At 41.2% G+C, this 20,854-nt stretch overlaps 1 protein-coding gene across 10 annotated transcripts in view; it reads left to right on the top strand.

Moving 5' to 3' along the window:
* Positions 1–20,854, top strand: part of DOCK10 (dedicator of cytokinesis 10) — a 238,988-nt gene that overhangs the window by 139,659 nt on the left and 78,475 nt on the right. For 6 of the 10 annotated variants that reach the window (XM_075570118.1, XM_075570116.1, XM_075570119.1 and 3 more), the window contains exons 9-21: positions 668–759; positions 2,701–2,784; positions 3,255–3,410; positions 5,907–6,134; positions 7,174–7,296; positions 8,345–8,427; positions 9,632–9,754; positions 13,346–13,425; positions 16,050–16,237; positions 17,590–17,655; positions 18,610–18,702; positions 20,053–20,176; positions 20,378–20,508. In XM_075570118.1, the coding sequence (XP_075426233.1) occupies positions 668–759; positions 2,701–2,784; positions 3,255–3,410; positions 5,907–6,134; positions 7,174–7,296; positions 8,345–8,427; positions 9,632–9,754; positions 13,346–13,425; positions 16,050–16,237; positions 17,590–17,655; positions 18,610–18,702; positions 20,053–20,176; positions 20,378–20,508 (1,571 nt within the window). The remainder of the gene's footprint in view (positions 1–667; positions 760–2,700; positions 2,785–3,254; positions 3,411–5,906; positions 6,135–7,173; positions 7,297–8,344; positions 8,428–9,631; positions 9,755–13,345; positions 13,426–16,049; positions 16,238–17,589; positions 17,656–18,609; positions 18,703–20,052; positions 20,177–20,377; positions 20,509–20,854) is intronic. The other 4 variants (XM_075570121.1, XM_075570113.1, XM_075570115.1 and 1 more) reach the window with 1 other exon arrangement.

Raw genomic sequence — 20,854 nt, 5'->3', positions numbered from 1 at the left:
TTGTGCAATGTATAGAATTCAAGAACTGAGCTTTTGAAACGTCATGGTACACATGGAGGAGATCTGTGCAATGCAAAAAGATCTGGGCACTATAATTGTATCTACCTTATTGTACACAGAAGTCCATAAAGTGGTTACAAATCTCCTACCAATCTTTCATGCATAAGTTTGCAAGTTTTCTTCCGCAAACACTGTTTTAGCCATTGAATCCTTTGTATATCAGTATTGCTCGACCTGAAGAAGAGAGGATAACTCTCGAAAGCTTGTCCTACGACATAAATTGTTAGTCCAATAAAAAAGGTATCACCTAATACTGAAGAACTCATTTATTCTGCACTATCGCAACTGGACTAACACGGCTATTTTCTGCTTTATATATATACTGGGCAAACCTTTAGGTTTGCGGAAGAAAACTTGCAAACTTATGCATGAAAGATTGGTAGGAGATTTGTAACCACTTTATGGACTTCTGTGTACAATAAGGTAGATACAATTATAGTGCCCAGATCTTTTTGCATTGCACAGATCTCCTCCATGTGTACCATGACGTTTCAAAAGCTCAGTTCTTGAATTCTAACCATTGCACAATAAAACTGTTTAAAAAACAAAAATCTGGACTTGATGAACTAAAAAAAATGCAGACAAAATACTGTATGTGATTTTTCAGAGGATCCCGGAGAAGCTTTGATGAATTATGACGAGTGTCAGCATGAAGAAACAGATTCCGCAGAGAACTCCTTGCACCCCGATCTTGCAAAGGTGAGAAGAAACCGTCTCTCAATTTCATTGTGACAAATCGAGTTATCAAATCAATACTGAAATAGAAAGGACATTTATTTAAGCAGCAAGGCCTCCTACTCACTTCAAGCAGCAAAACATGTGAAATCTTGTATGGGGTTTTTTTTTACATGTATTTTTTAATAAATCAGTTCTGTAGTATTAGATAATAGTGACTATTTTTTTTGCTGTTGTATTTTTAATTCAACCCTTAATACCATTTTTAATGAGTTTTAATATACTGAGCATCCTTTGATTTCTATAACAAGTTTTAGCCCACCTCCCCAGCAGTGCAAGATCTTTGCAACACTTTCGTGTTTGTGATCATTTGTTGCCAATGTTTCCAGCACTTTGAGCTGCAAACTGTAACAATAGATAATGTTACCTTAGTAATATAAGAATATATTGTAGCTGGTGAGTTACACTGACTGAAGGATTGATTAAAACTGAAGCAGCCATTCATTATGTTAGGCACACAATCAGGATTTTGGCAGATTTATAAAAGGAGCACCAAACTATTGCCGTCTCACGTAAGAATGTAGAATTATACATTGTCACAGCTTTACATATAAAAAGAAAAAAAGGGGAGAAAGTAGTATCGCTGCTTTCAACTACACCCATCATTTCTTGAAGATTGGGTGTATATCTCTCCAATACCTTCATCCTTTGGAGCATAATGACTGCAGTACAGTTCTAGCAAAATGTGCTTGCTCTGGATTTCTATGCTTTTCCAAATGTCTCTTGGATGTAGTCAGCTCTCCTATCCATGCCTGGCTACTTTGAGCAGTTATGGCTAAGTCTTCTTTTTGAGGGATGGGAGGTCTCCTTCTAAAAACAAGTTACACACCTCGAGACAGCATTGCTCGTGTTATTAAGGCTATATAGGTAGTATCACTCTGTGAATTAGCATCAGTGGCGGATTTCCCATTAGGCCCAGGCCTGAGGCGGCAAAATGTCCGCCCCCATATGCATTTGCCCCGCTCTCAGGCGTATCGGCCCTAATGGGAATGCACTTACCTGTGTCCTGCCGCCTCCTTGCTGCAGCACTCCATCACCTTTGGGATCCCAGCATTCCTATGACACCGCGGATGCCCCAATGTGACATTACACGGCGTCTCGTTACCATGACATCATGACGTCGCGTTATGTGACGTTGATGACATCCGCAGTGTCATTTGATGCTGGGATTCCAAAGGAGACACAGGGCAGCAGCAAGGAGGCGGACGACACATGTAAGTGCCATGGGGCGGCGGATTTGCAAATCCACCTCTGATTAGCATGTGTAGCATATAAGTATTTTGGGCACGAGGGTGGTATGTTCAGGGTCCAAGACTTTTGGAATCACTTTTAGAAACTGGATTTTGGATGAAGCTTGAAGATTGGGAGATGTTGATGGAGAAGGAAGTAATATAATCCATATGTTATATATTAACACAGCCCACTCACCAATACTAAAATAACTTTTAGTTCTCACGTGGGAATCTTCCTCGGATAAAATTTCCATATGGGATCCATTATTATGTAGTTTGAAATAAAATGTATCCGTTTTTGTATTGGCGAGTGGGGGGTTATTAATATACAATTTATAATTACTGCCACTTAATGTCTCATCTTTGCACAATTCGCTTGATTTATACTGTGAGGTGTTCCTTGAGAACAACAATTTGGACTTCTAGAGAGAGGTCTCTAGACTTCATTGGACTTCATTGCTGGCAGAAGAGGAGTAGAAAGTAGGACTCTATTGCTAACAGCGGATACAATGTTAGGAACGGTTGTTAATGCCGGATTCTGATCCAGTCATTAGTATGGGATATATAGAGTGGCCATGTATCACATTTTATGGAACAGCTTGTCACAACTGTACATGTTTCTCGAAGAAAATATAAATTCAATCAGCAATCTAACAACTAAGTCTACTTTCAGTATATTACAGAAACAGAAGAAACCATAAAAGCGGCTAGAAATATGGAGAGGCTCAATCTATTTTCTCTTGACCCAGATATGTGTGTAAGTAAGCCAGACTCATCATAATATTAGTGTCAAGTTAAATTGCCTTAAACCAATGGATGAATGAATCTGTGTTTCTGATGTGATTTTTTTCCCTTGGACCCGTCAGTCCTAAATACATTTAAAATGAGCATTCTTATGAAAAATGAATAATGTCTGCAAACATAGTAATTGGAAAAACATATGCGAAAAGTCTACTTAAGGGAAAAAATAAACACAAACTATGACCTGCTACAGTCTGAACTTTGGAATCCAGCTGTTTTGCAAAATCATGCTGCCTATTCTCGTTGCGTTTCTATTTGTAGATAACTTGTTAAAATGGACATGAGGTAAAAGGTGACACTGTGTGCTCCTCTGCATGTCATTACCCAGAATCCCTAGCTGCATTGGACGCATTGTATGCTAAGAGATAATGGGAGCAGATATGTGAATGTGCTCACAAGGGGTATTTGTATTTTCTGTATTTGTAGATAACAAAGCTACAGAACGCAGAAACCTCAGCCAGTGACACGGTGATCAAACCATTTGAGGAAAAAGCCACAAAGCGGGTTATGATAACTTGCAGATCCCTGAGTCTGAATCTTCAGGCCTGTGTCACAGAAAATGACATTGATCCAATAACAAATGTAAGTTATTGAAAAGCATAATGGTAGCTGTAAGGTTTCTAAGATATGCTACAGTATACATACACACGCCATTTTGTAGTTGTGTATTTGCTGTAATTGGATCATAATTGGTACTCAATTTGTCAACTGGAGAATGATGAAAAGAATAGGATACTAACATTATTTAGCAAAGATATTGAACACGTATATACAGTTCTGTCGTATCCCACAGACATAATAACAGGCATTATACAGGTCTAACCAAGAAACCCTTTATGCTAACAAAATGGATATATTGTTTGGAAACTATTTCAGTATCTTACACAACACAGAGTAGAACAGGAGCTGATTTTTGTGGAAATTGAATAGATGTGACCCAAGGCCTTAACCGTATTATACTGCATATGTAGAATAAAACACAAATACATTAAGGGTGGGCACGTTTTACTGGTATTGTGTGTTTGGTTCTACCACACAAATGAGTTGTGGATGTGTAAAAAAGAAAGCTCATATACCTCACTAATAGAAATGATCTTATTTCCCGGGTATCGCTCCATGTTTTGTATGGAGGTGTGTTTTGGGGAGATATAAATCAATTGGCACTCTACGAAATAGGACAAAAAGAATAGAGGCTGGGGCGCTCCCTTGTATCTTAGGCTTGTGATGTTGCCTGTTTTGTAATGTGTAACCAAAAAAAGGGTAGTGTATACTTGTCCTTGTTGTTTTCTGCAGCTGGACCTGTAGAGAAGATAAAGCCCGGAATCTTCTTTAGAGTTGCAGTGGAGATGGTGGGTTGGTCAGCGCACAGGATTTTGCTCACAAGGTGAAATGAGAGGATAAGGAACACGTGATTAGTGTTTAGATAGGCAAACAGTACATTATGCAGTAACAAAATGTTGTTACCTAAAATATTTAATAAAATGAAATAAAATTTAAAATTTAAATAAAATGCTTGAATAGATAGCTAGAATAAAAACTTTTCCATATGTTAAAAATGGGGATCTGTTATTTTAGGACTGATCTAAGGTGGGGATGGTGATATATAAAAAGGGGGGGTAAGAGCGGGTGATTAGCAGGTTTCTGTATATCCTGCTGTCTGACAGGGGTGGTAGTGCTGATTAGCAGAGTATAATGGGCAGTCTTACTTTATATAAGTGCTGCCAGAAGCAATATAGCTTCCTCCCCCTCCCAATGGAGGCAGTATGTAAGTGACTTATCTCCAGGGTGCCCAATTTGGAATGAAAAAGGGCCAGACACGGTGAGTAAGTAAAAATGGAATTTATTAAGTGCAAAAAACAGCAAACAGAAATAACACTTACGATACAGCTTGGGCAGCAGCCCAGCTTCAGCCCGATCGTCCGTTCACACTCCTCCGACCAGTATACCTCCTGTGCTCGCGTCCGATGGCGGGACCGGAAGAGGAGGGCTTACCGGATGTCAGCAGGCTGGCTGGGTCCTTAAGGCAATGGGCTCCGGCAGGGAACTACGCGTTTCGACGAAGCATCACTGCGAAACGCGTAGTTCCCTGCCGGAGCCCATTGCCTGAAGGACCCAGCCAGCCTGCTGACATCCGGTAAGCCCTCCTCTTCCGGTCCCGCCATCGGACGCGAGCACAGGAGGTATACTGGTCGGAGGAGTGTGAACGGACGATCGGGCTGAAGCTGGGCTGCTGCCCAAGCTGTATCGTAAGTGTTATTTCTGTTTGCTGTTTTTTGCACTTAATAAATTCCATTTTTACTTACTCACCGTGTCTGGCCCTTTTTCATTCCAAATTGGGCACCCGGGAGATAAGTCACTTACATACTGCCTCCATTGGGAGGGGGAGGAAGCTATATTGCTTCTGGCAGCACTTATATAAAGTAAGACTGCCCATTATACTCTGCTAATCAGCACTACCACCCCTGTCAGACAGCAGGATATACAGAAACCTGCTAATCACCCGCTCTTACCCCCCCTTTTTATATATCACCATCCCCACCTTAGATCAGTCCTAAAATAACAGATCCCCATTTTTAACATATGGAAAAGTTTTTATTCTAGCTATCTATTCAAGCAGTTTATTTAAATTTTAAATTTTATTTCATTTTATTAAATATTTTAGGTAACAACATTTTCTTACTGCATAATGTACTGTTTGCCTATCTAAACACTAATCACGTGTTCCTTATCCTCTCATTTCACCCTGTGAGCAAAATCCCGTGCGCTGACCAACCCACCATCTCTAGGAAATAGGATATCTCTTTTCTCCTCTGTCACTCCTCTCTCTCACTCCTCTCTCTCACTCCTCTCTCTCACTCCTCTCTCCTGTTTCTCTCCTCTCTCTCTCTCTCTCTCTCTCTCTCTCTCTCTCTCTCTCTCTCTCTCTCTCTCTCTCTCTCTCTCTCTCTCTCTCTCTCTCTCTCTCTCTCTCTCTCTCTCTCTCTCTCTCTCTCTCTCTCTCTCCCCCCCCCCTCTCTCGCTCTCTCTCTCTCACGCTTCTGATGCAACAAACTATAGGTCTGATTTCTTTCCCTATAGATAGAGCCATTCTTCATAAGTGTGGCACTCTTTGACATCAGAGATAGCAGGAAGATCTCCGCAGACTTTCATGTAGACCTGAACCATGATCTTGTAAGACAAATGGTTTCCCATTCTACAAGCTCAGTGGAAAATGGAACAACGTCACCGTCGGTTAGTCAGACAAAGGGATCAGAAGAGCCTCAGATCCAAGGCTTCCCAGAGAAATGGCTGCAGTATCCCAGACAGGTAAACACACTTATACCAAAGAACACTGTGATGGTATAAGCAAGCATTTTGCAGCATATTTACTACAGCAGCTGATCTCCATAAAACACCTTCCAGCACAGTTTAGTGAATATGGCCCTTTACATCCCAATCACTTGAATTGCATTAGTGCCTGATATGCATTTTTGCTTTTTGGGCGCATAGCCAGGGTCTCATACCTCTCCGAGGAAGTAATGCAGCAGACTGGCGGGATGAGGGTTGAGCAGTTTTTAAAACATAGAACTGACAACCATGCAGCTCACATTTCACCAATTTCAAAAGAAGTTCACCACTTTTTAGTCTCAAGTACACAAGTGGTCATAACTTTGAGGGCTACTACAGTATGTACTAAACGTATTTTTGCACATTTTTCAGACACAGACATTAAACATCCATCGCATTTATTAAGCGTTGTGTCGCTTGCCGCATACCTCCGTGTTTCACAAGATGTTTGACCCTCACATTTTTAAATGAAATTTTAATGAATGGGTTGACGCCAAGTTGAACTTAGCGGACAATTTTGATGCACGTTCTCTTTTTTTCTGTACATATTATTAACGTCTGAACTCCGAGTGCAGTTCTGTACTCCGATAAAAAAACATGGGCTAGTTAGTACATAGCCGCGTAAACTTCCCCAAAAAGTAGCTTGCAACAATTAATATGGATGTAACAGCCCCGTGCCTCGCGCCGGAGGCTTATCGCTGTGGGTGGGGGTGGAGGGGTCGATACGGAAGCATGGACCCCCTGCAGCGATGCCATGGCATGTCGCAACTTTGATTTTTCAGCCGCGGCTACAGAGCAATTGAGTCGTGCTAAATCTGTACATCCGCCCCATACTGTTGGAAAGTCCATGGCCTTCGACCACTGAAAGGGAAAATTATTGATGCACGACACCCCGTGGCAGTAATTTCCTATTATTCTCAGGACTTGTAGTTCCTTTAAACCCTTTCTACCAACGGCATTTCAATACTAAAAGCTAAAGCACTAGAAACACTTAATGCCTTACTTGTTTGTCTTACAGGCAGCTTTTTCCATAACAAATCCACATTCTGAAGTGGTGTTGGTTGCAAGAATAGAAAAAGTTCTCATGGGAAACATTGCCAGCAATGCTGATCCATACATTAAGAATTCAGATTCCACCAAGGTATTGTAGAAAAAAAGGACATTACTATTGTTTTTACCTGAGCAGGTCTGCTATTTGACTAATTATTTCGTAGGCTGCAGCAAGTCAACTGTAATGGACACTTCAGGATGATAGCTGGAACCTACTGTACAGGATGGGAAGTTAACGGGGGTTTTTTTTTTTTTTTAGCAGAGCCCATCAGCAAGAAGAAGGATTAGTGACTCATGAGGGCATTTTCAGAAATAATTCATAGCACTGATCTGCCTATAAGCAGAAATGCATTAGTGGGTCGTGAATTGAGTTTGTTCCATCAGCAAAATGCTTTAAGCTATTTTTGACCCAGTACAACATCTTCCATCATATCACAGTTGACATAAACTAGTCAAAAGCAATGATTGTAATGTAGAGGAGTAGTGCAGCTAGGGAAAATGTAAGGTAATACATCCCTAGGCCTTTTACAGCCATTTTAGAAGCATATTAGATGCTGAAAAGGTGTACTTATATTCTGTGCACATTTCTCTCTGGAGACTAACTATCTATGATGATTAAGCAAACTAACGGCAGTCTCAAAACCCAAGGAAATCGTTTTCTTGTATATTGATCCTATTAAACTCTTCAGTGCTATAAAGTTCTAATTACCTGAACCTGGGGGACTACTGAAGTAGATTCATGGGCCCCCCGACATTAGAAGACCTCCCAGTTCTTAAGAGAATACTAATTTTGTCCAGGGGGTGGGGGAGGAGGGGGAACCAACTGAATATGCTATATCCGGTTTGCAGCCAATAGAAAATTGCTACTTCCTATTAAGGACCTGGCAGCCATTTTGTAGTTTTTATGTCAAACACCATCACAGAAAAATACAAATGTCTTGAGAACCGTCAGATAATCTCTTTGCTTTTTTTTAAAAAATATATGTTTGGGTGGCGATTGTGACTTGAAGAGGTTATTTATATGTTGGAAACCACAAACACTTTGTTTTTTTTAGCGTTATAAGCATACACGAATACAAAATAAAAATACCTTTATTTTCTACACCAATGAAGATTCTCATTAGAATATTTCTTTTTAGTCAGCACAGAAAGTACTGAAATCAACAAAGCAATTTTGCAGCAAGCTGGGGAAATACCGTATGCCCTTTGCATGGTCAGTAAGGTAAGTTCAAGTAATAATAACATAAAATCATGTAGTGTGTTTCTCCCAATGGGACTCACAATTACAGTATAGCACAATTACAGTCCTTGTGGTGTGCTTACAATCTTATGTTTCTGGTGTCTGAGGCACAGGGAGATAAAATGACTTACTCAAGGTCACACGGAGCTGACAGTGGGAACTGAACCAGGTACAAACTCAGTGTAATTGTTATCATAGTCAGTGTCTTCACTCACTGAGCCGCTCCTTAATAATATTTCTTAAGTGCATTGTGTTGGTTGTTCACGCATACATGTACTTTATGCTTTGGCTGTATGCATGTCTTTACTTATGCACCTTACATACTGTTCATGGTTAATTAAGACATTGTGCGGGTACATATAATACAGGAATAAGTACCACTCCGAATGGTGTGTTGGGAGACGACAAACTATTAACCCTTTCAGTGCCCTTATGACGTATGTTCTATGTATGGCATTTTGATCACTTTCTAGGCAGAGGTCATTGGTTCATCTTTTATACTGAAGCAGCCCGATATTTGTCATTGCTGTAGCACTACTCACTGTCTCCAGGGCTGCGGCGCCAAAAGCTGGGGCTCTGGGGACCGTGCCTGCCGCGACATCGCTATGGGGGGGTCCTTGCTTCTCGATAAGACCTCGTCGTGGTCACACAGCTGGCACCATTGTTGGACACAGTAACTCCTGCTACAGCTATACATGTTACAAACCAAAGATGCATCAAGCTTTGTTACCGATTACCATATTGGCTTGAATGGGAGTTAACCCTTTGGGTGCCCCAGGACATAGTCACTACATCATGGGTATTGGCGCTCCAGAGGCCCCATCACATAGTGACGGCATCATGCCCAACGGATGGATTTGTAGTCGCTTAGATCACGTCCTGCATTCCCAATGCAGCTCAGCACACGATCAGGCCAGTGAGGAAATGGAGGACGCTTCTTCTTCCGTTTCCTGCAAAATGGCCGCCGTGGTCACATGACCATTATTGAAAGTGGTCACATGACCTCACTGTGCCGGAGGTGCTGTGACCCGGGTTAAAGACAGTTGGGTTTATTAACCCATAACTGAGCTTGATGAACCTATAAAATTATCAATTTCCCAGCAAATAGGTTAACATGTTTCTTATTTTGATAATTATCAAAGCAATGTAGATCCCATTTCAAACACCATGTTCTTCTTTCTTACAGACCGGTGTTTAAAGACAATCATGGTACTATCGATCGAGATTCACGATTCTCCCCTCTGTTCAGACAAGAAAATAACAAGATTGCAACTGAAGATCTGATTAAACTGGTGTCAGAATACAGAAGGTATTAAGCCGTATGTCTTTCGACCACATACAATACATAAAGTTTAAAGAGCATTGCTATATTTCTTACATGACTGTGAAATTTTTCATTGTAAGCATGGGAGACTGGCTCAGGAATGTCTCATTTTCTTCATGCTTTTATGCTGACAGCATTGTTACTCTTTATCCTCCTTTAAGCCAGAGAAGCCATCAAAATGATTGCAGTGCTACAGTAATACATTTCACCTTTAGGCTAGGTCCCGCTGCTGACGGGGGCGTGCGCCTCTCACCATCCCCTCACCTCCTTTCTAGCAGGCCCCGGGTGTCTCCTTGCTTGTTTTCCTCTTCGCGCTGTGGCGCGTCAGCCAGCAGGGGATACAATAGGATTGTGTTCCCGTGCGGCAACGCGTCACATGGTGCGCTGTGAGCCACTCAAGAGAGGAGGGATCACCGGAGTGAAATCCCTTCCGATCCAATGTGTCAGTTTGCAGGTTGCTTGCATCTGCTGTGTTTGCTTTTAGTATCTTTTCGGTTTTTATACTATTTTGATACTTTCACGTCACAATGTTACTGTTTCACTGATATACACTTGTACTTTTGTATCAATTTGCGCTCCCTTTCTTTTTATCTATATTGCTTTGGAAGGATTTGGAAACTATCTTAATAAAAAATTTTTAGTCACTTGCTGCATTACAAAACTTGTCCAGCTAAACCTGATCTATACTCCCAACATCAGTGGAGTTGTGAAATTGTTTACAGAATGAGCCGCCATCTTGTGATGCAATGTTCGGCACTAGTAATGTTTTGTAATGATCATGTAAGAGACCATAATGTTGCCTTGACATTACGAGACCCCCACAGCAAATCATGGTATTACTGGTGTGTTAACAAAAATATGTTACAATTTTTGAGGTTGCAGCATAATTCTCAGCACAGCGTGCAGGGTTTTTTTAGTTATATAATAGCTCGCTTTCTCCGCAAGCCCCAAGCTCTCAAGGGACCCAAGGTAAAGTGTAATCTTTATTATTACCCCGCCGTGCCGCTGATCGCTGCTAACACACCGCAGATCGCGGTTGTCAGCTGTGCACGCACCGCCAGAACACCAAGTGTGCGTGCAGCAGCCTCCAGCGGGACCGTAGCCTTAAAGCAGCAAAACGTGACAAATCCTACAGTATATGTTTTAAAAAAAAAAAAAAATCAGTTCTGTAGTATTAGATAATACTGCCTGCATTTTTTTTAAACTCCTAAGGGTTTTTTAATGTACTGATCATTCTTTGGTTGCTACAGCAACCATTTAGAAAGTCATATCCACTTCCTCCTTTGAAACAGTTTCTCATACATACCTTTTTGAGCTCTGCCCTTTGGCAACAAAGTATCACAAACAGATCTATTGCAGTGTTCCAAAAGGCATTCTATTACTATGAAAGCTGTAACAACAATGTGTTACATTTAGTAATATAATGTAAAATACCAGCTGCAGCATTTCACAGAATGCAGACCAAACAGCCATTATGTTAGGCACACAGTCAGGATTTTTTACAGATTTATAACAGGAGCACCAAATGATTGCCAACTTAGGTAAGAATGTAGAATTATACATTGTCACATGCTTTACATATACAAAAGAAAAACGAAAGCGTTTCATTATAAGTCCTCCTAGGTTGAGGATTAGGGTTCTAAAAGAGCATAAACCTGTTTTCTCTACTGTTTCATGCTGTGGGACAAGGAACTGCTGTTTGAGAAAAAGCTAAACCAAGCACAAGGTTTATAACACACTAGCTGATATACCCGGCGTTGCCCGGGATGTAATTTTGGGGGGGCGGGCGACAGGGTTGGGCTTCCCCCCCCTTGACAGCTAGGTGGGTGACTCAGTTGACTGAGTGTGTGGGTGGACGGGTGACTGAGTGGGTGGGTCGGTGACTGAGTGGGTGGGTGACTTTGGGTCGGTTTGACTTTGGGTCGCTGGGTGGGTGACTTTGGGTCGCTGGGTGGGTGGGTGACTTTGGGTCGCTGGGTGGGTGACTTTGGGTCGCTGGGTGGGTGGGTGACTTTGGGTTGGTGGGTGGGTGACTGAGTGGGTGGGTGAGTGGGTGGGTGAGGGAGTGGGTGGGTGAGGGGGTGGGTGACTGGGGGAAAGTGGGTGACTGGGGGAAAGTGGGTGACTGGGGGAAAGTGGGTGACTGGGGGAAAGTGGGTGACTGGGGGATCGTGGGTGACAGGGGGAAAGTGGGTGAGTGAGTGAAAGTGGATGAGTGAGTGACTGGGTGGGTGTGTGGGTGGATGTGTGGGTGTGTGGGTGACTGGGTGGGTGACTTTGACTGGGTGACAGTGGGTGGGTGGGAGACGGTGGGTAACTGGGTGACAGTGCGTGGGTGGGAGACGGTGGGTGACTTACCTTGACCGGGTGGTGTTTCCTGGTGGCAGACGGTTCCCCTCCTGGCACGGATATCCCCGTGGCATCAGGCTGGGGCAGGAGGTGGGTTTGGAAGCTGGCGGGGGGTCAAGAGTGGCAGGCTGGGGCAGGAGATCCGCGCCACGTGAGGGTGAGTGCAGGAGGCCCGGCCCGCGCTTCCCCTCATCTGGGAGCGCACGTGATAGTGCGGCTGGGGATGTTGCGGAGCGTGCGGGTTTGGAGGAGGTGGGGGAGAGAGTTAGGGGCACCGGGAGAGGGGAGAGGGGGAGAGGGGAGAGGGGGGGGAAGGTGAGCTGCGGTCGACGGGGGAGAGTGAGGCCAAGCAACAGAGTGTGTGTGTGTGTCCGTGTCCGTCCCCTTTGGCCCGTGTGCGGTGGCGGGCGGGCCAAGGGACCAATGAGATTTCCCCTAGGGACACAGGACATCCAGACAGGCATACAGTGCTTTCACTAATATAGTATAAGATTGCAACCTCTTCCAGAATCACTAAAAGGCACCACAACCCCAAGATGTCCATGTCCTGACTTTCCTGGAGAAAGAAAGGATATGTGTTACTAAGTGACAAATAAACATGGGCTCTTCCACCAGTGTGGTAACATATCTCAAGAATGCTAGGTCCATGGCACTACTATTTTAATTAATATTTGACTAATTTAAAGGTAGCTTTTAATTAAAGATGGGTAAGTAAATAACACTGCAATTGTGTCCTATCAATTTATTTAACCTTGGTAGTATGCTTTTTCAGACCATGTAGTTAGGAATAAGTGTATTGTGTGCTATGTTATAATACAGTACTTTATATTATTGTAATAAACTGATGTAATCTCTGTTTTATTTCTGATTTGCAGGGCATCCGCATTTGCTTGATATGATTAAGTTGCCCGTACATATTGTGCTTACATGTTATATATTGATGCTCAGGAAGATTATCTTTTACAAATATTAGGTTCACTATTAAATGTATTACATTTAGAGTTTCATCTTCAAAAGCTGAATGTATTGCTCTTTTTATTTATTAATATTGGATATAAAGTACTTGCAAGTGTCTTATCAGGGTGACTCACTTAGCAAACGAGACAATGTTTACAGTGTTTTGCATATCTGTATGTACAAGCATCAGTAAAAACCCATCTCAGTATATATGTATTGTTTGTGTGTCCTATGTAATCTTGATCATGTAGTAATAGTCAATTTTTGCAGGGCAGAGAAGATTAGCAAAATACAGATCATTCCTGGAAACCTGGAAATATCAGTAGAGACGTTACCCATGGAACATCAAAGTAAGATTATTGTTGACTCTTTTGCTCATTCGCCCCTCCTCTTTTTCTTATGGTTTATTTATAAGTCACCAACATATTCCACAGCGCAGTAAAATGGGGGGTACAGAGATATGATCATTACATAAACAGAGTTACATACAAATGAGGACAAACATTCACAAGCAGATACAGAGAGGTAATGAGATCCCTGATCCTGAGAGCTTACACTCTAGAGGGAATGAGGGACAATGTTGAAACGAAAGGAAAAGTGGATGCTCAATGTGGGATGGAGTATGACCAAACCTGACAGCTGATTCCAAGAAGGTTTATTAATAAGAAGAACTTTATTTCATATAGCGCGTTTGTCCCAATGGGACACAGGACTTTTACAGACAGGGAAGTAAAGTGACTTGCTCTGGGTAAAGGGATGGGGTTGTATGGGTTTGATGAGATGTGTAAGGCAAAGGAAGCAGTACTGCATATAGCAGAATATAATTCGGATATGGAGTGCTCTTACTGATCACAATATCTGAGTGTAGATGATAATAACTTTATTTAATATCATGCTTTTCTCCCAATGGGACTCAAAGTGCATCACAATTACAGTAATAGCATATGGTACACAGCACATAGTAATCTTACACACACACAGTCCCTAACCACATGAGCTTACAATCTATTTGTTTTGAGTACCTGAGGCACAGGGAGGTAAGGTGACTTGTCCAAAGTCACAAGGAGCAGACACCAGGATTTGAACCAGGGTCTCTGCTTCAATGTCAGTGTCATTGTTTACAGTCAGTGTCTTTACTCACCGAGCCGCACCGTCAACACTTGGGGTTGGCTTTTCTTTGTATGGCCAAGTTCTCATAAAATGGAGTTTTGTTACTAAAGTCTCCCAGCTGCAAAACAATGGCAAAACCATATTATCAAAGGAAAGAAATCCTATTAAAAGCATGTGGAGTATTCCCTTTAAAGGATATGGTACTGGTTTTGCTCCTGTTATGCAGCCAGGAGACTTTAGTCACAAAAAAAACTCCAAAGAGGCATAATTACCCAAGTTTCCTACCTGCAAGACTGGAGAACAAGGAAACAATCCTATCCTAAAAATACCATTGCTTTTAATAGGATCCCTTTTCTTTGATGATGCTGGTCCCATTTCTTTTCTCTTTGGGCTCCAGTTTTGCATCCAGTAAACGTTAGTGAATAACCCCCAGTGTTTTAGGCTTTAAGTTTAACATGGTGCATGGTTTTTGCATGATTATTTCTAATAGTTGTTTCCTAACCCATGAATATTGACCTCTTTTCTACACAATGAGAAGCAGGATGATGTCCACTTAACAATGCATCAACTTCCACTCACATCAAGTGCTTTTACCTGTTCATTTCCCCCACTTTATTCTTTATTGAATAGGGTCTCTTCCCTCTCTCTTCCCTCTCTCTTCCCTCTCTCTTCCCTCTCTCTTCCCTCTCTCTTCCCTCTCATCTCCCTCTTAGGCCACCATTAATTTAGTATGCTGTGTCTCCATTCATCTCACATTAGGTCATTTATTGCAAACCCATATACAGCTGCTGGATCATAACTATCATGTGCATGACATATACTGTATATAGATATAGTTTGTATTAGACCCATATATCATTTTCTTTCGTGAACTCTAAGCAACAATATGTATTCTACATTAGGGTTTTTATTTTTTTTACACATGCCTGTCTTAATCTCCCCTTACATCTTTCCTTCCGGCAGCTCAGAAAAGCATCACCAAAATATATGATAATAACCACACAGGAAATACACATCTTTTTTTTTTTGCCTAAACACTATGGTTCAGAAACGAGCCTTGTTTAAAAAAAAAAGGGTAATTTTGAGCAAAATACAAACAAAATAACAATTTTAATAGAGAAATCCAACTTTGCTAGTGGATAGAAAAATAGTTTTTTGTTACAGAATTACATATGCTTTTTTCCCTGTTCACATACTGTAGCTAGTTGTACTGATTTAATTGTCAAATGAGTCGTACATACAATGTATGATATCACTGATTCCGTGCTGAAGCAGGGGCTGGTTGAGGCACCTGTGCTGAACCAGTGATGTCCTGAAAACCTGACCAGTTTGGGGGTCTTGAGGACTGGGGTTGAAACCCCCTGTTTTAGAGGCCAGTAACAGCCTCCCACAGAATCACATGCCGACATGCTTAATAATGGTATCATTTCCCTCAGCCTGCTTCCTGATAGGAAGTACTATTATTTTTACTTCACACAATAAATAAATACAATTGTCCAGTATTGCATTTTACTGTTTTCATTGAGTCCTCCTCAATGTCTACCGTCCAACCAGGTTTTCACTGGAGTTTCCAGAATATAGATAAACGCATTTCACAAGTACTGCTTACTTACAGCACTTACTACTGTATGTACAGCAAATAAAAATGTCCTTCAAAAACACCTTCAAATTATTGAGCCTGCCAAGTTTTTTTAATTCACTACCTTTTTTTATAATGTTGATCCAATGTACATGTTAGAGTTGGAAACCTCATTGTTGTGTGTTAGTTCTCGTCCGTGTTCTGTAGGTATTTGCATTGGTATTCTCCTTTATCATTGAAACCCAAATACCTCCATACAATCCTAGACATCCCTTTGCTTTTCAGACTGTCTTACCTCATCTCTTATACCAATCAAGCCCTTTGTTGACTCCGAGAAAACGGTACCCACAGTAGAAGTTGAAGAGTTTGTTCAGGCATCCACCAAATATTCCCAGCCTTATAGAGCCTACAAGAACCAAATATACTTATACCCCAAACATCTTAAGTACGACGGGCAGAAATGCTTTAGCAAGGTAAGAAGCCTTACATATGTTAGAACTGAATGAGTGCACAAAATATCAGATCTACTCACCCTCATACAAATGGATCATTGGTTTTATTCCTGCAGATGTTTTTGCCACTCTTAATGTGATGCATTGTGCAATGTGTGATACTTAACGAAGCTCCATTGAAATTAATGGTAACCTGTGTGTAATTTTCTTAACGCATGCAATTATTTAACCCTTTTTTTGACGCAGTGCGTAGTAGGGTGGCCAGATGTCTTCTCCAAAAATACTGGACACAATGGTGAAAGATGTGGCACGCTCGAGACACACACACACCCCTCTCACTTTTCTGCCTTCCATGCAGTTTCCTCCTCTCCTTGGCCCCCCCCCAGGCTCCTCCTGATTTAGCTACATTAGCCAACAGCAGCCAATCAGGATGAAGGAAGCTATACATATATACTGTACCTGTCCCAGAGAGGTAATACCAGTATATACATACTGTACCTGTCCCAGAGACGTAATACCAGTATATACATACTGTATGTGTCCTAGGGAGGTAATGCCAGTATACACATACATGTCCAGTATTAACAGCATTTTTTACTGGACAGAGTGTCCAAGTGCAATACAGTCCGGTTCAATACCAGACACCTGGCAACCCTAGCTGCATAACGTTACAGGCAGCAATATCCTCTGCACCTCCATTTGTCACTGCAATGTTTTATTTCCCCAGACCTGCATATTCACCAATACACTTTATTTCAAGTAGTATTCTTTATAATCAATACTTTCATGAATAGGCTTACTACATTTTTTATATATATCACTCTGGGGCAGTGACGTGTAGTATTTATATTTCACATAGAAAAACGTGTTCACTGTGTCATTACTACCTTGATTGAAGTCCTCTACGGAATTGAAACACAATAATTGATTTAATTGTAGTGCCTGCATATTTTGCTGGCTAAAATACCCAAATATTTGCAGTGTCACCAAAGTCCTTTTTTCTAGTTTTTGTATTTTTGGTGCCACTGTTTCTGCATTAACATGAATATCCCTACTCAATATCCAGTGAAACTACTTCCCTGGCTAGAGAGAGAATGTATTCCCATGAATTGGACTACAGCTAAACTACTAGTGATAAGTTCATTAAATAGGAGCCAGAGTGGTTTGTAAAAGCTAAGACAGAGCTGGTAGTAAACCTAAAAAGAGAGTCCCCTACTTCAAATGCTAGCCCCCTAATTACAAAGCATTGTTATGTCCAGTAGAATAAATAAAGGTATCATGGAATGATGGGTTACTGTTTCTATGACTGCAGATATCTTGGTATTTACTGAACCAAATGGTAACAGGAATCATTTGTCTTGCTGTTCTTGCAGGCAAGGAACATAATGGTGTGTATTGAATTTAAGAACTCGGATGAAGAAGGAAGCCAACCCTTAAAGGTAATCAGAGCGCAGAACACACAACCGCAAACCACCCCGTATAATGCAGTAAGAAACTACAAGATAGTAATAATCACACATGCAGCTTTCACTGAATGTTATGTTTGCGTAAGACAATTGATTGTATTGTAATCCATATTTAGAATAAGTGCTTTACTGATTTAATTAATTCAGGTCTATACCAGATAACTTTCCATCTAAGGAACTTAAAACAATCATTCAGCATCATGCATGTGCAAAAAACATATGGCAGAAACAACAAATATTAACAATTACTTTTATTAAGCAATTACTTTTTCCCTGCTTCAACACAGGTGGCTCAATCAGTGGCTCAGTCGAAGACTGCACCACCTGTGCTGAAGCAGGGATATCCCTCATACCTGGCCTGTTGGTGGCCCTTGAGGACTGGACTTGGCCACCCCTGATATTTCTCTTCTACATGTTACACAAAACAAAAGCTGTAATATTATCTAACAGACACGGGAATGATATAAAAAAGGGACATTACACATTTACAATAAATGTAGTTGCTAAACGGTGCTCTACCTGAGAGATAAGGAACGATATTTACAGTACTAAACAATGCTGTGTCAGAAGACACCTTCACTTGAATCGACCATTTATGGTGCTGAAATGTGTCTGGTGGACTAGCACCATTATGTAAACATGTGTAAGTACAGTACCTTCTACAGTCTAGCTATATGAATACTCTACATACATGGCCCATATTTACTAAACAGTGTGTTCCATAAGACATGTTTCGGCAGTGCAAGGTGCCTTACGTCCCATTAACTTGAATGTGTCTTCTAATATAGCACCAAAGACCTGCAACACAGTTTTAAATTGAGAATCTCTCAACAGTGCGTTGCCAGCTCATAATTTCCCACATTATCATTTGATTTCTTATGTCAACCATGGCCCAGTTATGTATAACATGTTTCTTCTTTTGAACAGTGTATTTATGGGAAGCCGGGGGGTCCTTTGTTTGCCACCGTAGCACATAGCACAATCCTTCATCATTCCCAGAATCCAGATTTCTACGACGAGGTCAGTTTATGTTGGAGCTTTGTTTAACCTGTTCGCAAGTAGGCGACTTGTATGTTGACTTAAATCTCCAGTGTACATACATGACATGTCGCCCAGTTTTGTTGTGCTTAACCCTTTTGCTGCCAGATGGGCCAGCGGCGCACTGCACGCGTCGCCCATGTAGCAGCGAAAGAGTTCAACGTGATCACTTTTAACAAAGATATATCTATGTCAGTATGAGGTCTGTGTCTGTACACAGGATATCCTGGAGTTAAAGTGGTGCTTAAAGAGTCCAAATGCTATTTTGGTCATCAATGTATCAAGTTTCTTTGCATTGAACATCCTCCCCTTCCATTATAAGTTGATATTATACATTGTTGGCCCCGGCGGCAGCAAAAGGATTAAATAACCAAGCAATCCTTTTAGAATTAGCATGTGTGTTGATCATTTCATAAATTCCAATGAAGACCCTTCGTATTTGTGGCCAAGCCGTGCTGGCAGTCACCCATTTGAGTATGGACCATTTTAAGATATGTATTTCTCACTTCCAAATGGATGGGACTGGAATTCATCTTCAGCTACCACACACATTCACGTGCCTGTCTCCTGTTATTTCAGACTTCTTGTTATTTATACAAATCATTAGCATTCCCAATACTTGACTCCACTTATCATTTTTATAGGATCCATTCTTTTAAAAGCTTTGCTCCTAAACTATAAACGATGTTGGATGGTACAGAGTTTTACAATGTTGTACTTGATGGTTTTAAGTTTATCAGTGGAAGAATTGTAGTATTTGCTCCCCGTTAGTGCTGGAAAGTCCTGTATCCCATTACCAACCACTCGGCTGAAAACAATTGTGAGGATGCCTCGACCATTCTCATCAAACTCACCCACATTTATCAAGCTCCTCATCAGTCTCCAATGTACTGTACTGTAGTTCCACTGGAGAACAATGAAGGAGAATGGAACACATCTGCAAAAAGGTCACGGGCTTACTAGCTTTCTGCAGATGTGTATTATGCTCCTTATCGTTCCACAGTGGATATTGTACCTTGACAGTGTAGGGGGAGCCAGTCGACGACTAATTTGCACCATCCATGCATCTAAAAGTCATCGGTATCTGGACTGCAGGGTAAGCGAGATATTTCCTGTCCTGCTCTTCAATGTAGCTTCCATATAAATTATTAGGATTGTGTAATACAGTAAGTAACAAATTGATTCAATGATGTCCATCATGGAACGGTGTGTCCTACACGCTGGCGGTGTCTCAGTTTTTAAACTTTATGAAATAAAACATGAACAAGTTCTCTGGTGGAACAAAATTAAAAAATATATATCTAAGGAGAGATGTAATATTTTACATTTCAGGTGAAAATTGAGCTTCCCACTCAACTTCATGAGAAACATCACATTCTGTTTTCATTTCATCACGTCACCTGTGACATAAATGCAAAAGCTAATGCCAAAAAGAAAGAGGCTCTGGAAACACCAGGTATATTTAGAAGGATTACATTTAAACACTGCATATTGTAACCATTTCCTATTATTGTACGTTTCATTTAGAAATGAATATTCACTTTAATTCATGAGTTGTTTCATTTTCACTTCATAGACTTCCATAAGTGAATGTGTACATCTGCTTTGCTGTGATCAACACCTGCTGCTAATACGTTCTGGTATTCTATTGTTATAGTGGGGTTTTCATGGCTGCCATTACTGAAAAACGAACAGCTTACCTCGCAAGACCACCTTATTCCTGTTGCCACCTGTTTGCCGCCAAAATACTTGAGCTCTGAGGATGCTACATCTGGAAAGGTACCAATAGTATGTGATTTTTTATTGTAGTAATAATAATTAATAACATACAGAGACGTTTGCAGGCGCAAGTGTGACACCATGGCGCTTACACTGTAAATTTTGGGTGCCTAAAGCAAGGGTGGAGAAATAAACTTGCTGAAGGTCCAGAGGAGCTGACATTGGGTTTAGAAATGGGTCTACTTACCTTCAAAGGCGTTGATATTACCACTGAACTGCTCCTCTTTATCGGGGCTGTCCCGTGGACACACTGTGCTTTCACTACTGTATGTTGTTGAGTTAGTGGGGTTCTTTCCTACTGACTGCTTGATCTCACGTTTACTGCCATTAAGGTTAATGGCAGTTAACTCTTCAT

Source organism: Ascaphus truei, chromosome 14 (genome assembly GCF_040206685.1).
Source record: "Ascaphus truei isolate aAscTru1 chromosome 14, aAscTru1.hap1, whole genome shotgun sequence".
Taxonomy (NCBI): domain Eukaryota; kingdom Metazoa; phylum Chordata; class Amphibia; order Anura; family Ascaphidae; genus Ascaphus; species Ascaphus truei.
This window is presented reverse-complemented; position numbering and strand designations above follow the sequence as displayed.